This window comes from Mustela nigripes, chromosome 16 (genome assembly GCF_022355385.1).
Source record: "Mustela nigripes isolate SB6536 chromosome 16, MUSNIG.SB6536, whole genome shotgun sequence".
NCBI lineage: Eukaryota > Metazoa > Chordata > Mammalia > Carnivora > Mustelidae > Mustela > Mustela nigripes.
Genome location: NC_081572.1, coordinates 21,875,912 through 21,887,820, shown reverse-complemented (window position 1 = coordinate 21,887,820; position 11,909 = coordinate 21,875,912). Strand labels below are relative to the sequence as shown.

Genomic DNA, 11,909 nt, shown 5'->3' with positions numbered 1-11,909 from the left:
CATTTTTATGGGATCTGCAATTCTGGCAAAAATCTGTCTTTAATTTAGCTGTCCATATAAAAATCCTCACTGTATAATAATGAACAGATGCCATGGAATTTAAGCTGGAGCCTCGGCTCCGCCCCGCCTTCCCCCCGCGCCTGGCACCGGGCACCGGGCACCGGCTGAGTGGCACAGACTGGCACCAACACGGGAGCAAAGGGTGGGCAAGGAGCGACCTGGGCTCAGCGCCAGGGCACTGGGGTGGTGAAGGGGTGTCCAGGCGCTGGTCTTGGCCAGGCGGGAGCTCTTCCGTGGTGGCACCAAAGGAGAAGTGTCTGAGGGATGTTTCTTTTTCTGCAAAATGATCAGTAGTTAAGGATTTTGGTTTGTTTTTGCTTAAGGGCTTTGTGGTCCTTCTCAGGTTTTTTAAAAAAGCACCGCCCTCCCCCCAATATAAATCCAAATGTTTTCGAAGTTTTAATTGAGTTGTGTTTAACTCTTCCCCTGCGCGGCGCCCCCGCCTCGGCCTCCGAGCCCAGCCGAGCGCGAGTTCGCTGCAAGCGGGATCCGTACCGTTTCCCGCCGGCCCGAAGCCTCCGAGGTATCCTGGGCGCCAGTGCCTCCGGAGGCTCCGGGGCAGCTCCCGCGGGGCAGGAGGACCCTGTTCCCCTCCAGGAGTGAGGTCCGATGTGGCATCTGATTGTTAGGCAGGAGAGACGGAGGCAAGGGAGAAAGCCCCCACTTTCCCCCATACCAATTCTCTCGCTTTTCCCGAGGGGAAAGAGAAAACTACGCGAGTCGGGTGTTCCCCACTGCCTCCGCCTGCGGTCCAGAAAGCAGGCATCGGCTCAATTGAGAGGTTGGTTCTGAGCCCCCCACCCCCACCCCTTGCCTTTAATGCGACTCTGGCGAGAACAGATGTCCCAAGCCGGGCGGACTGCCCAGACCCCGCCCAGCTGTGCCCTTGGCGAAGACTTGGCTGAGGGTAGGAACTGGCACGCGGGTCCCCAAAGGGGCTTGGGGGCTCCTTCGTCCCGGCGGGACCTGACCTGGCTGCCTTGGCCTCCTGGCCAGCGCAGCCTCGGGCGGGAGGTGGAAGCGCCCCGGAAAGACCGGTTTCTAATTCAATTAATTCCAAAAAAAGGAATGAGACGAATACCGAGGTGGAGAGAAAGGTTTGAATAACAGCACACCGGGCAAACACTCCGTGTATGGAACCCTGCTCCTGTGCGGGAACAGGCGATCAGAGTTTCCAGCGCCAGAGCCACACCCTGGTGCACATCTGGGCAGCAGCTCCACCCAACGCAGGACCCCAGCTTTCTTGGCACAGCCAGTGTCTAGGGGATCCCTTGTTCTTTCCTTTGTGAGCACCGCAGGTTCTCCTCACACGGAGTGGGGGGTCTAAGTCCCCCCCAGTCCCTGGCATGGCCCCCTGAGAAACTGGTTGCCTTCCTGCCTGCGAGCCCAGACTTCCTCTCAGCGTTCTCCTGTTGGCCCTCCGTGGGCAGGCTGCTCCTATTTCAGTGCTTTAAGATGGAGAAAGTTTCAGAGGGCAGCCCAACCCTTCCCAGGTCTGTGCCTTTCTTACCACTTCCCACCCAGCACAACTTTGTCCAGAATTTTTCAAGAGGCAGGACAGAGAGGAAAGAGGCTGATTCAGGATTTGGGAGGGGAGCAGGGTTTCCAGGTTTCTTAAGGTCCTTTCTGGTCCGTGGCCAGTGCCTTCATGTCCCAGCCCTAAAGAAAGAAAAGTGACAATGTCTTGGGCTGTGAGCTGGGAAGTCTGTTGTGACAGCTGAGACCCTTCTTCCCCTTTCCACATCTCACAAAAAGCAGATTTCTCCTTTGAACACATAGGAGCAGGTCAAGTGTGGAGGAGTCCTGGTTTGACCCTTGCTGTAACATGCGGAGCCTGGGAGTGGAGGTGGAGACCAACACTGGTCAGGCCCGGCCCACGCTGTCCCTTTCTTCCCACCTCCCTTAAGAACTAAACCGTGGAATCTAGAATTATCCCTCAGTCTCAATGTCCCCTCAGATCAACGGATTTCTCCAAGGAGCAGGCAACTTCAAATTTAAGATTCTGGGGAAGAGGAGAAAGCAAAGGTCATCCAAGAGGGAATGAAATAACTGACCTCTGTGGGAGATCCTTGCAGCCACGGACTTCCCCATAAAACAGAGAGAAACAAACACGACCTGATGGAGTCTAGGGGGTGTGAGGGGTTCCCTGTTGTTGACTCCCATGGGGTTTAGTTTCCCTGGACTGTACTCAATGGTTTATTGGACTGTCCCACCAGGTGACAAAATGAGAGCTGGGGGTTCACTGGGCATCAGGGGCTCATGGTCCAGATTATGTCTGGTTAAACAGAGAAGACAAAAAACGAGCCTTTTCCTCACTTTCCCCCATGGACAAATGGCCTGCACTCAGAAACTTCTCTGTTGCCCTGTCATTTCCAAATGCTTGACTTTGGATAAGGGTGGGAAAATCAAGGGGAAGACACCCTCCAGATTGATCCTGGGGCCAGCCTTCAGGTTCCGCAGTCCAGGGGTTGAGCTATGCCTGCTAGTGCGTGCTTGGAGATCCCGCTGCTCAACCTAGGGCAAGAAGGGCGTCCTCTCTTCGACTTCTCCCCTTGCCCCCTCCCTCCCACTGTTCTGGCCCCTTTTAGCTTTCTCCGCCCCGCACCCCCCCCCCACCTCCTTCTGTTCCTGGAGCTTCTCTCTGTGTGTGCGTGCAAGCAGGAGAGCCAGTGAGAGGAAACGACCTGTGAGGGGGAGCTTGGGGCCGGGTGTCCTCATGCATCTTCTTCTCCTGCTCATCTCGCTATCTCACCGGGGAAGTTGAGTGTTGGAGAGGAGGGTGATGGGAGGATAGAGCACAGCCAGAGTGCAGGGAGTGTGGGGGAAGGGTCAGGAAATGGGAAAGGGATAGCTCAGGTAGCTGCTGGAATTCACGGGAAGCAGCGGTGCTCCAGATCCCCGCCCCAAATGGGACACCCCCAGCACCCCCCAGCCCAAAATGACCACAGACGCGGTGGCTGGAGAGTCATCAACATCTTTCCAAAGGATCTGGAATCCAGCTTCAAAAGTCGAATTGTGCCGCGTGGAGTAGCCGGAAGAGGGAAACGTAGGAGTCTGTGATCTGGCCAGGGAAGCCACGTGGAGGGGTCTTTTGCTTCCGGCCCCAAGCCACCTGGATGCTACCCAGCCCGGGACTTCAGAATGCGTTCTAGGAAACAGGCTGAGTGGGAGAGAAACCCAATTAACCTTGTTTCCAGGGCAGGATAAGACTCAGGCCTTGGGATGGGTGCCGAGTTCCTTTTCTCTCTAGTTGTCCCTGCCAGGCCTGTCCCATGCCATGAGCAGACCAGGCTCCAGATTTGAGTCTGGGATTTGCGCCTAGCTTCATACACCATTTGAGAAGTGGGGGAGAAAGGTGGGTCAAGTCCTTTCTCCCAAGAATAGGGATGATTCAGAGTTTTATTAAATTCTCTTAGACCACTAAGAGAAGTGAATCCTAGGTGGAAGGAGGCAGTTCTTAATCTCACTTTAGAGATATGATCCTGTAAGAATTCTAGAATGAAATTTTGAGAAGATTCCAGTGAAATTCTCTGAAAACTAGGCAGGTGTCAGGTGTCGGAAAGGGCCTCTCACTGTGCGGCTTAAGCAGCGTTCCTCTGCGACCAGAACGCTCAAGACTGGACGAGAGTCAGCACCTGGGAGCGGACAGCTCCAAGGCCCCAGACTCCTCCACCAGCACGAGTCCTGCGGTGGAGGAGAGAGGGCATCGTTCCCACTTAAGTGGTCACTTAAGGGGGGCGCTGAGCTGAAGGTCAGACAGTATAATCCAATCTACCCTTTCACATCTAAGGCTTCCTTCTTCAACTACCTTCTCCTTTCCAGATTTTGTCAGGGTGCTCTCATTTGGGGGCCTGGAATCCAATCTTTAAAAGCCTTAGCATGCCTGACCACAAGCTCCAGCCCCAACAGCACCCCCCCCCATTTCAGCCCTAAAACAAGCAACAGTATTTGTGTATGTTTAAAATAATTTAAGTAAGCCGTGTCAGTAACAGTTCAGTTTCGGTATTCCTAACCATGTTCAGGCTTTGGGATGGTGGTCTTTGGGATTTAGACCCCCCTTTCCAAGTATTCCAGGGGTCCAGTGGGCACCGGTGTCTAAGGGAAGGTCCTTTCAGGGAAGTCAGTTCAGAGATGCCTATGTCCCTGAGGCTCAGAGAAAGAGAATTCTGGGCAGAGCAAGCTCTGCTGCGGTGTCCTTCTTCTACCTTCCTAGACTGAAGGCGTCCCTCTGTCTGGAGCTGCACCAGGCAGAACGGAAGCTGTCTAGGTATGGACCAGGGGTTTCCTGCTGTCCTGTCAGGGGAAACGCATGGCGACCTCAAGCTCCATTCTTCCAGGTGGGCACCTCGATTCTGACCCCTCCTCTAGCTCTGGGAACACCTGCAACCTTGCCAACACTACTACAGATATCAGCCTTCCTGAGACTAAAAAGGGCTGATTCCCCTGAGTCCACTGAAACACAAATTTAAAACCAAAAAGACTTCCTGCTTTAATAGTTCATCCTCATAACCTTATAATTTTTTTTATTTAAAAATATCCCCATCTGGTTCAAATGGTTGTCTCTTTATCTCTATGCACTTATTTTTTGCAACAGCGAACAGAGGGTTGTAAAAAGACTGGCTGCTCCCAACTGGGTCGTTTTTTAAGTGATGAAAAGATATTTTGTTCTCAAAGGAGGTGCATGTGCATGTTTGGGAACTGAAGGAGTGTAAGGAGATTAGTGCAACGCTTTGTGCTAGGAGTGTGTGTGAGTCTGTATAAGGTCTGGGAGGGCAGTGAGTGTAGCTGTTTTGATGCCCAGTGGACCGGTGTGAGCGAGGTTATAAGGTGGAAATCCCACCCGGCAATGTCTAGGGTAACTGTACTCGGCCTCTATACAGTCACTCGACTCTGTGTCTTCATCCCCCAGAGCCCCAGCTCAGTCCCCCAAATGAAATGAGGCCACCGTGAGAAACCGGGTCCGGCTTTGCATCTCATTTACATAAATATTTATTAATCGTCATTAAACTGAACAGAAACACGCAATGCACTTCGGGTGTCCGACGGGAGTTTCATCTTCTCTACAAGAGGAAGGTAAAATTGCGTGTGAGTGTGTGGGTAAGTGTGTGGGTGTGTCGCCTGTGGGTTTGCATTTTTTGCATCGTGTGTTTGGATGCCTGATCTCCTGCCTCCGGTGGGGAGATGTTCTCCTTTTGCCCCTTTCTCTGGGAAACTTCCAGAAAGAGCCCTCAGCCCTCTCCCTGCCCACCTGCTAGCCAGAGCCAAGAGGACGCCTCAGACAAAACAAAAACAAAAACAAAAACAAAAAAAACCAACAAAAAAACCTCTCCAGCCACCGGAAATCGCCGGGCGCCTTGCGCCCACCGAGGCACATTTGGGCAGGGGCGGGGCTGGCCCTAGGTCTTGGTCTCCACCCTCAACCCGGGATGAGGATTGCCTGCGGGGAGCGAGGGTTCGGCGAACTCTCTTCCCTCTGCCCCCAGACGCCCGCGCGGGGCCTTGCGTGTGCGTGCGGTGTGGTGTGCGTGTGTGTGTCTCTCATGCAAACCCTCCCTCCCCAAACCGACCCCCCCAACAGTTTGCCATTCCATACAAATTTGGAAACAGGTTTTTAAAAAACAGCATGACGCACAATGGGGACGGGGCGGGGGAGGGCAGTGGCACTGGGGCCCCAAATCTCCGAGTCACTGATTGTAAGAACCTGGGGAGGGGAGGGGGCGGCGCCGGCCCCCATTTCACCAAAGTGCACAGATCCGCGCTTGGGCGGCGCGGCCCGCGGGCCGGGAGGGGCATCCCGGGGCCGGGCCGGGCCGCTAGGCTCTGTCAGAACCTCCTTGCATAGATATTTGTGTCTTTTTATTATTGGTAGTAGTATTTTTTGCCTTTTATTGCTTCTAAAAGTTCTTACTGCGTTTTCTCTCCGATCCGGACTCTGCGTTCGGCCTCCGTCGCCTCTCAGCTTTTTTTTTTTTTTTTTTTTTTTGTATGTTTGTTTAAAAAAAGGAAAAGGGAAAAACGGATTCTAGTTACAAATTGTCTTGGCCTCTCTCTTTCCTCTCAATCCACACTTCCTCCCGCCAAAATTAAACTCACAAAACGCTGAGACTAGGGGTTGGGGCGAGGGCGTTCCAGGTCCAGACTCAGGCGCCCTGACTTATGCCCTCTTCAAGAAAGAGGGGGCGCCCGGCTCCTTTCTGCCTCGGCAGCTCGGTGTCTGTTATAATAATAATAATAATAATGATAATAATAACGATGATGATAATAATAATAATAACGACGACGACACAACAATAGGGGGAAAACAGTATCCCACAGCTCAGCTGCCCCCTTGCCAATGCCTTTGGGCCTGCAGGGGGGAAGGGGAGGAGGAAACCTAGGTGTAGGGATTAGGAAATGTGGAGTGGTCTCCAGGGAGTGCCCAAAGATGGGTCCCTGGAGAACCACCCCTGGGAAAGAGGAGGAAACCCCTTGGGGAGAGAGAAGGCGAGTCCCCTGGGGGAAGCGAGGCCCCTGGGACGGGCCACCCACAGGTAAGAGGACTGCCCTGCCCAAGAGAGGGTCAGTACCGGCGGCCCGCTCCCCGCGCCCGGCGCCAGGATAGGTGGGGGTCCCCTTGCGCTGGGAGGGGGTCTGGGGGCAGGGGTGCGGGCAAAGGCAAAAGAAAAAGAAAGGGGCAGGCGCGAGGTCTCAGTTATGGAAAAACGCATTGAGCTCCTCGTACATGGGGCCCCGGTCGTGGTGAAGGTGCATATCGTAAGACAAGAGATTCTCCGAGTGGACGCCCCCGCGCACAGCCGACGAGCCGAAGACCAGCCCGTGGCCCGTGGGCCGCGAGCCGGGCAGCGCCGAGTAGTGCATAGAATAATGGTAGCTCTTCTCGTGGTCGGGCGACGAGTCCTGCTTGAGTGAGAAGTTGCCATTGAGACAGAGCGGGGGGCTTAGCGGGCCCTCGTACTCGGAGCTGTTGTAGTCCGGGCTCGCGCCGCCGCCGCCCGCAGCCGCATACAGCGTCTCGTAGGCGGCGCAGTAGCCGTGGGTCCGCAGGGCGTGCGCCGCTCCGCCGCCCAGGCCGCCCGCCGCCTGGCACTGTGCGCCCGCCAGGCGCGAGCACGGGTACGGGTAGGGGTGCATGGCGAACGGGCCACCCGAGCCGTGGAAGCGGCCCGTGCCGTCGGCGCCCTGCTCCGTGAGGAAGTTGCGCGAGTTGAGCTGCAGGCAGCCGGCCACCAGGTTGGTGGTGGGCTGCGACAGACCCTTGCACAGCGTCTGCACGTAGGACACCAGGTCGGGCCGCTTGCCGGAGCGCAGGATCTCCGAGAGCGCCCAGATGTAGTTCTTGGCCAGGCGCAAGGTCTCGATCTTGGACAGCTTCTGCGTCTTGGAGTAGCAGGGCACCACCTTCCGCAGGTTGTCCAGCGCCGCGTTCAGGTCGTGCATGCGGTTGCGCTCCCGCGCGTTTGCCTTCTGCCGCCGCAGCTTGGAGCGCTCCAGGCGCGCCTTGGTCATCTTGCGCTTCTTGGGCCCGCGCTTCTTGGGCCGCTCGCCCTCTGCCTCGTCCAGCCCTTCCTCCTCTTCCTCTTCCTCCTCCTCCTCGCCCCCCAGCTCGCCTTCCTCCTTGACCTCGGCCAGCGCGGCCTCCGGCACCTCGTCTGCACGGAGAGGAACTGGCTTGGCAGCCCGGGCGGGCCCCGGAGCCCCGGGCCCCGGCGGAGGCGGCGGCGGCGGCGGCGGCGCGTCGCCCTTGTCGCTCCTCGGCTCGTCGTCGTCGCCGTCGCCCCAGCTGGCGAACTTGGGCACGTCCGAGAGGAGACCGGGCTCGCTGAACAGGCGGGTCAGCATGGTGCCTGAGGGCGCCCCGCGGGCGGGAAGGGGAGACAGCACTGAGTGAGGGGCGCGCTGGGGTCACGCCGCCCCCCTCCCCCAACCTGCCTCCACCCCCGAGTCCGGTGTGGATTCCTGCCCAAGGGGCCCGGGATGCCCACCTCCTCCGCCTGCCCCGCCCAGAGCTGGCCCAGCCCTGCCCCGGCGGCCCGCCCGGGATCTCGGCCCAGGCCCTCTCCCCAGCGCTGGGCCCCGGCTCCGCCCCTTGCCTGAATGAGGGGCCGCTGCCCGCGCTCGGGGCTTCTCAGGGTCAGGGCAGGGACCGAATAGGGCTTTAGGAAAGCGACATCTTCGCCGGGGGAGGCGGCACGCTCGCTCTGAACGCCGGTTCTCCTCTGGCGGTGGAGGAAGCCTGGGCGGCCGCGGGTGGGGACAGCTGCCCCGCTCCGCGGCTCTGGCTGCCCGGGCCCCCCGGCCCGGCTCCCCCACCCCTCCCGCGGCTCTCACCCCCACGCTCCCTAATCCAATTTGCAACTTGGCCGCGCGCCGCCCTCGGCTCGGCCCCCACCCCCGCAGCCCCAATTCCAGAGGCGGGAGGATCGTCTCTTCTAGCCGTGGCGTCCCCAGCTCCCCGAGCCGGCTCCGGGAGGTGAGGACCTAGGAACCCGGGCGTGGGGAGGAGACGGAGAGAAGCGAGCCCTGTCCGTCTCTCCTGCGGTCAGGGACCCCTTTCCCCCCTTCAAACTGCCTCCCTCCTTCACGACTCTTCAGATCTCGTTGTATTTCGGGGTTGATGAGGGAGAAGAATCAAATTTGTTTGCTTTTTTTTTTCTTTTTTCTTTTCCTTTTTTTTTTTTTTTTTTTTGGTGGTAAGGAAAGGTCGCAGGTTCCTCTGGGACAACCATGGGGGGGTCCCCATCTCAGTCTCTTCATTGCCCCCCCATAATCCTGCTTTTCTCCCCAAACCCATCGCAGGCAGAGACACCTCCCTCCGCAGCCCCCTGAGCTGCAACCCCTAGGGGAGAGGGAACCCAGGACACCTCTGATACCCACCCTATGAAGGGGCATCCTCCCAGGAAGGGGGGATTTGGGGACCCGCTAGTCGGCCGAAGCAGCCGCCCTCCCCCACCCCCCCACCCGGCGGGTCAGATCCAGCTCCCTTTCGGACAACTTACCTCGGAGAGGAGTCAAGGGGAGAGGGGAGGGGAGGGGGGGGAGGGGGGCAAGAGAGAGAGGGGGGAGAAGAGGAATCTTCTCGCTTATTTCATTGTTCCCCCATCTTCAGGGAGCGGGGGCAGCGGCTCCTCAAGGCGGCGGGCGCCGGCGTCTTCAGAGCGCCATGCGAACCGCGGAGCGAGTGTGGCATCTCTACCAGGCGGGGTACCAGCCTCTATGCCAGGCCATATGGGCTTGGCACGTCACGGGCAGCAGCTATCACATGAGAGACGGTGATTGGCATGCGTCTGCATTGGGGGAGAGCCGGCTCCCCCGGGACCCGCCGCCATCTGTCACTCTCTACTCCAAAAAAAAAATTAAATAAATAAAGGAAATAAATAAATATCTCTGCCGCCCTCCCCTCCCCGCCCAACGCAGGGAAAGCAGGGATTGAAAGGGAGGTGGGAGGAGTTGCCCCCCTCGATTGTAGAGCCCCCCACATGGGAACAATGGGGTGGCAAGCCTGGAAATTGGGGGGGGGTATGGTGGCCCCCAATTCTATGCTCTTTCCAGGGTCCTGCTCTGTCCATTTCCTCCCTTGCAGGCCCCCAAAGGTGGGTCAGGGACCAAATCCTCAGGTCTGGAGAAGGGACCTCTATGCTTGCCCCCACTCCGCAGGAGGATCTCCTCAGCCACAAAGGGACAGCTGAGGCCCCCTCCCAGGGTGGGCGTGGGGGGCGTCCCTGGCCCAACCCCATAGGTAGATGTTGGCACCATGCCATCCCTCATCCCTGTCTGCCCCTCCCCCACCCACCCTCACGCACACACAACATATGTGGCTGAACGAAATTCAAACCAAGGGAAAGACAGAGAAAAGGAAAGACTTGCCTGGATGTCTGTGCTTCTGCATGGGCGTGTGTGTCTGTGGGGACATGTGTGTATATCTGTGGAGTCAGCCTATGGGAGAGATTTCCTTAGGTGTTTGGGGGCATATGTATGCTGAGGTGGGGGTGGAGAAGAGCCTCTGGAATAACCCTAAGCCTATGCACCCCCCACTGGGAGTGAGGGAGAGGGTCTCAGTCTGGATTCCTAACCAGAAATCTCTCATCGCCACCCCCAACCCCCTCCCCCTGCTAGACAAGCAACCTTCCCACCAGTGGCTTCCTCTCCTGGTCTTCTGACTTATTGAAGGGAGGAGGAGGGGGCTGGGCTGGAAATTGCCTGAAGTTCTTGGAGAAGACTCAGCATTCTCTTCCCCCTACAAAAAATACTGAAAATACTGAAGCCAACTCCAGTGGGCTTGAGAGGGACAAAGGGGAGGTGGGTCAGACAGGTGTCTTGATAGAGAAGGTAGAAAATTGCTGTTTTCTCTTACAGCTCACCTTTCAGCTCTCTCACTGGGCCAGACACAGATGCAAATGGCACAAGTTGAGGGAGGTAGCTTGATACACGCGCGCGTGCGCGCGCGACGCACACACACACACACACACCCCTGTTCCTCACCCCGCAGTGCAGAAAGTGGAGAGACATCCTGACTCAGACAGATCCATGAGTGTGAGCAGGTAATTACAACCAGGTGAGAAAGACCCTTGCCCACACCCCGATTCAGCATTTGTGTGTTTCAGACCCCCATTTCCAGTCCCTCCCCAGCCTCTAGCTTACACAGACAACTTCAGTTCTATCTTCAGCACACACACTTTGATGTCAACTGTGTGCCAATCGCTGTGGTGACGCAATGACAGCAAGGCAGGGCTTTGCTCTCAGTCTGGGCAGGGACCATTTTTCTCCCATAGGGAGCCTCCAAAGGGGACCTTGGGCTGGTAAGACAAGGATTTGGTCCTTGGTAGAATGAATTAGGTTTTGGATCAAGGCACATAAGATGGCTAAGGAGGCCTTGGAGAAGGGGGGCTGGTACGGTCTGAGGCTCCCAGGGATAGTTGGCCAGGAACTGAAAAGAGCCTCCGAATGAATAGCCCCAACTTGTTTTTTTCCTGTGGCCCAGAGGGGGACTGTCTTGCCCAGGAACACACTAATGGAGAGCAGAACCAGACATAGAACGTAGGGGGCCTAACTCCCAGCCAAGTGCTCCTTCCACAACCTCACAATCTGCCTCAGTGGTCAACCAAGGCTGAGAGGCCAATGCTAAGTTCTCCACCATTCATGTGTGGACCTTAGGTCTGGGAAGGTAGAATCCTACCTCTGGCTGATGGCCTAGGGTGCTCTGGGCATGGCCAGAGGGAGAGGCCAAAGGATAGGCCTCAGGTGGGGCAGAGACTCAGGAATGCCACCCAGCCCCTCTCCAAATGTGAGCACAGCCTCAAAATCTTTGCTGTCGCTTTACCGAGGGTGAGGTCTTCAATCCTGACATGGAGTCCTTCTCCTCAAGGCCCCTGAGCCATGTGACATTTTGGTTACATTCACACACTTTGGGCTCTGATTTCTGCCCAACCCCACTTACTAGCACCCAAGAATGCTAACTACCGGAAGCAGGTTGCACACTGTCTCTCAGTCTTGATTTCTCCATCTGTAAAATGGGGATAATAATACTGCACCTCGTAGAGCTGCTGTCAGTACTAAATGGGATAATACCTATAATGAGGTAGCACAGGGCCAGCAATATCGTGAGCATTCGATAAACAATTAACAATATCTCTTATTTTTATTAAAGCCCTTTGTAAACTGTAACGTGCTCAACCATATTAATTTCTTACACATACCCACACACACATTGAGGATGCTTTGTCTATACAGGAATTGAGTTTTTGTTGAATTGATGGGAGAATGAACGGATGAGCAAGTGAATGAATACTTCCTTGGGGGAGAGAGACCCCCTCTGCTTTCTCCTCTGGACACTGAGAGAGGGGTTAAGCCAC

General features: G+C 56.5%; 1 protein-coding gene across 1 annotated transcript; it reads right to left on the bottom strand.

The window, feature by feature from the left end:
* Positions 1–5,033: 5,033 nt before the first annotated feature.
* NEUROD2 (neuronal differentiation 2) lies at positions 5,034–9,227 on the bottom strand. The gene is made up of 2 exons (XM_059379289.1): positions 9,057–9,227; positions 5,034–7,904 (listed from the first exon to the last, which is right to left on the bottom strand). The coding sequence occupies exon 2, from the start codon at positions 7,897–7,899 to the stop codon at positions 6,748–6,750; it is 1,152 nt and encodes a 383-aa protein (XP_059235272.1). The 5' UTR covers positions 7,900–7,904; positions 9,057–9,227; the 3' UTR covers positions 5,034–6,747.
* Positions 9,228–11,909: the final 2,682 nt, after the last annotated feature.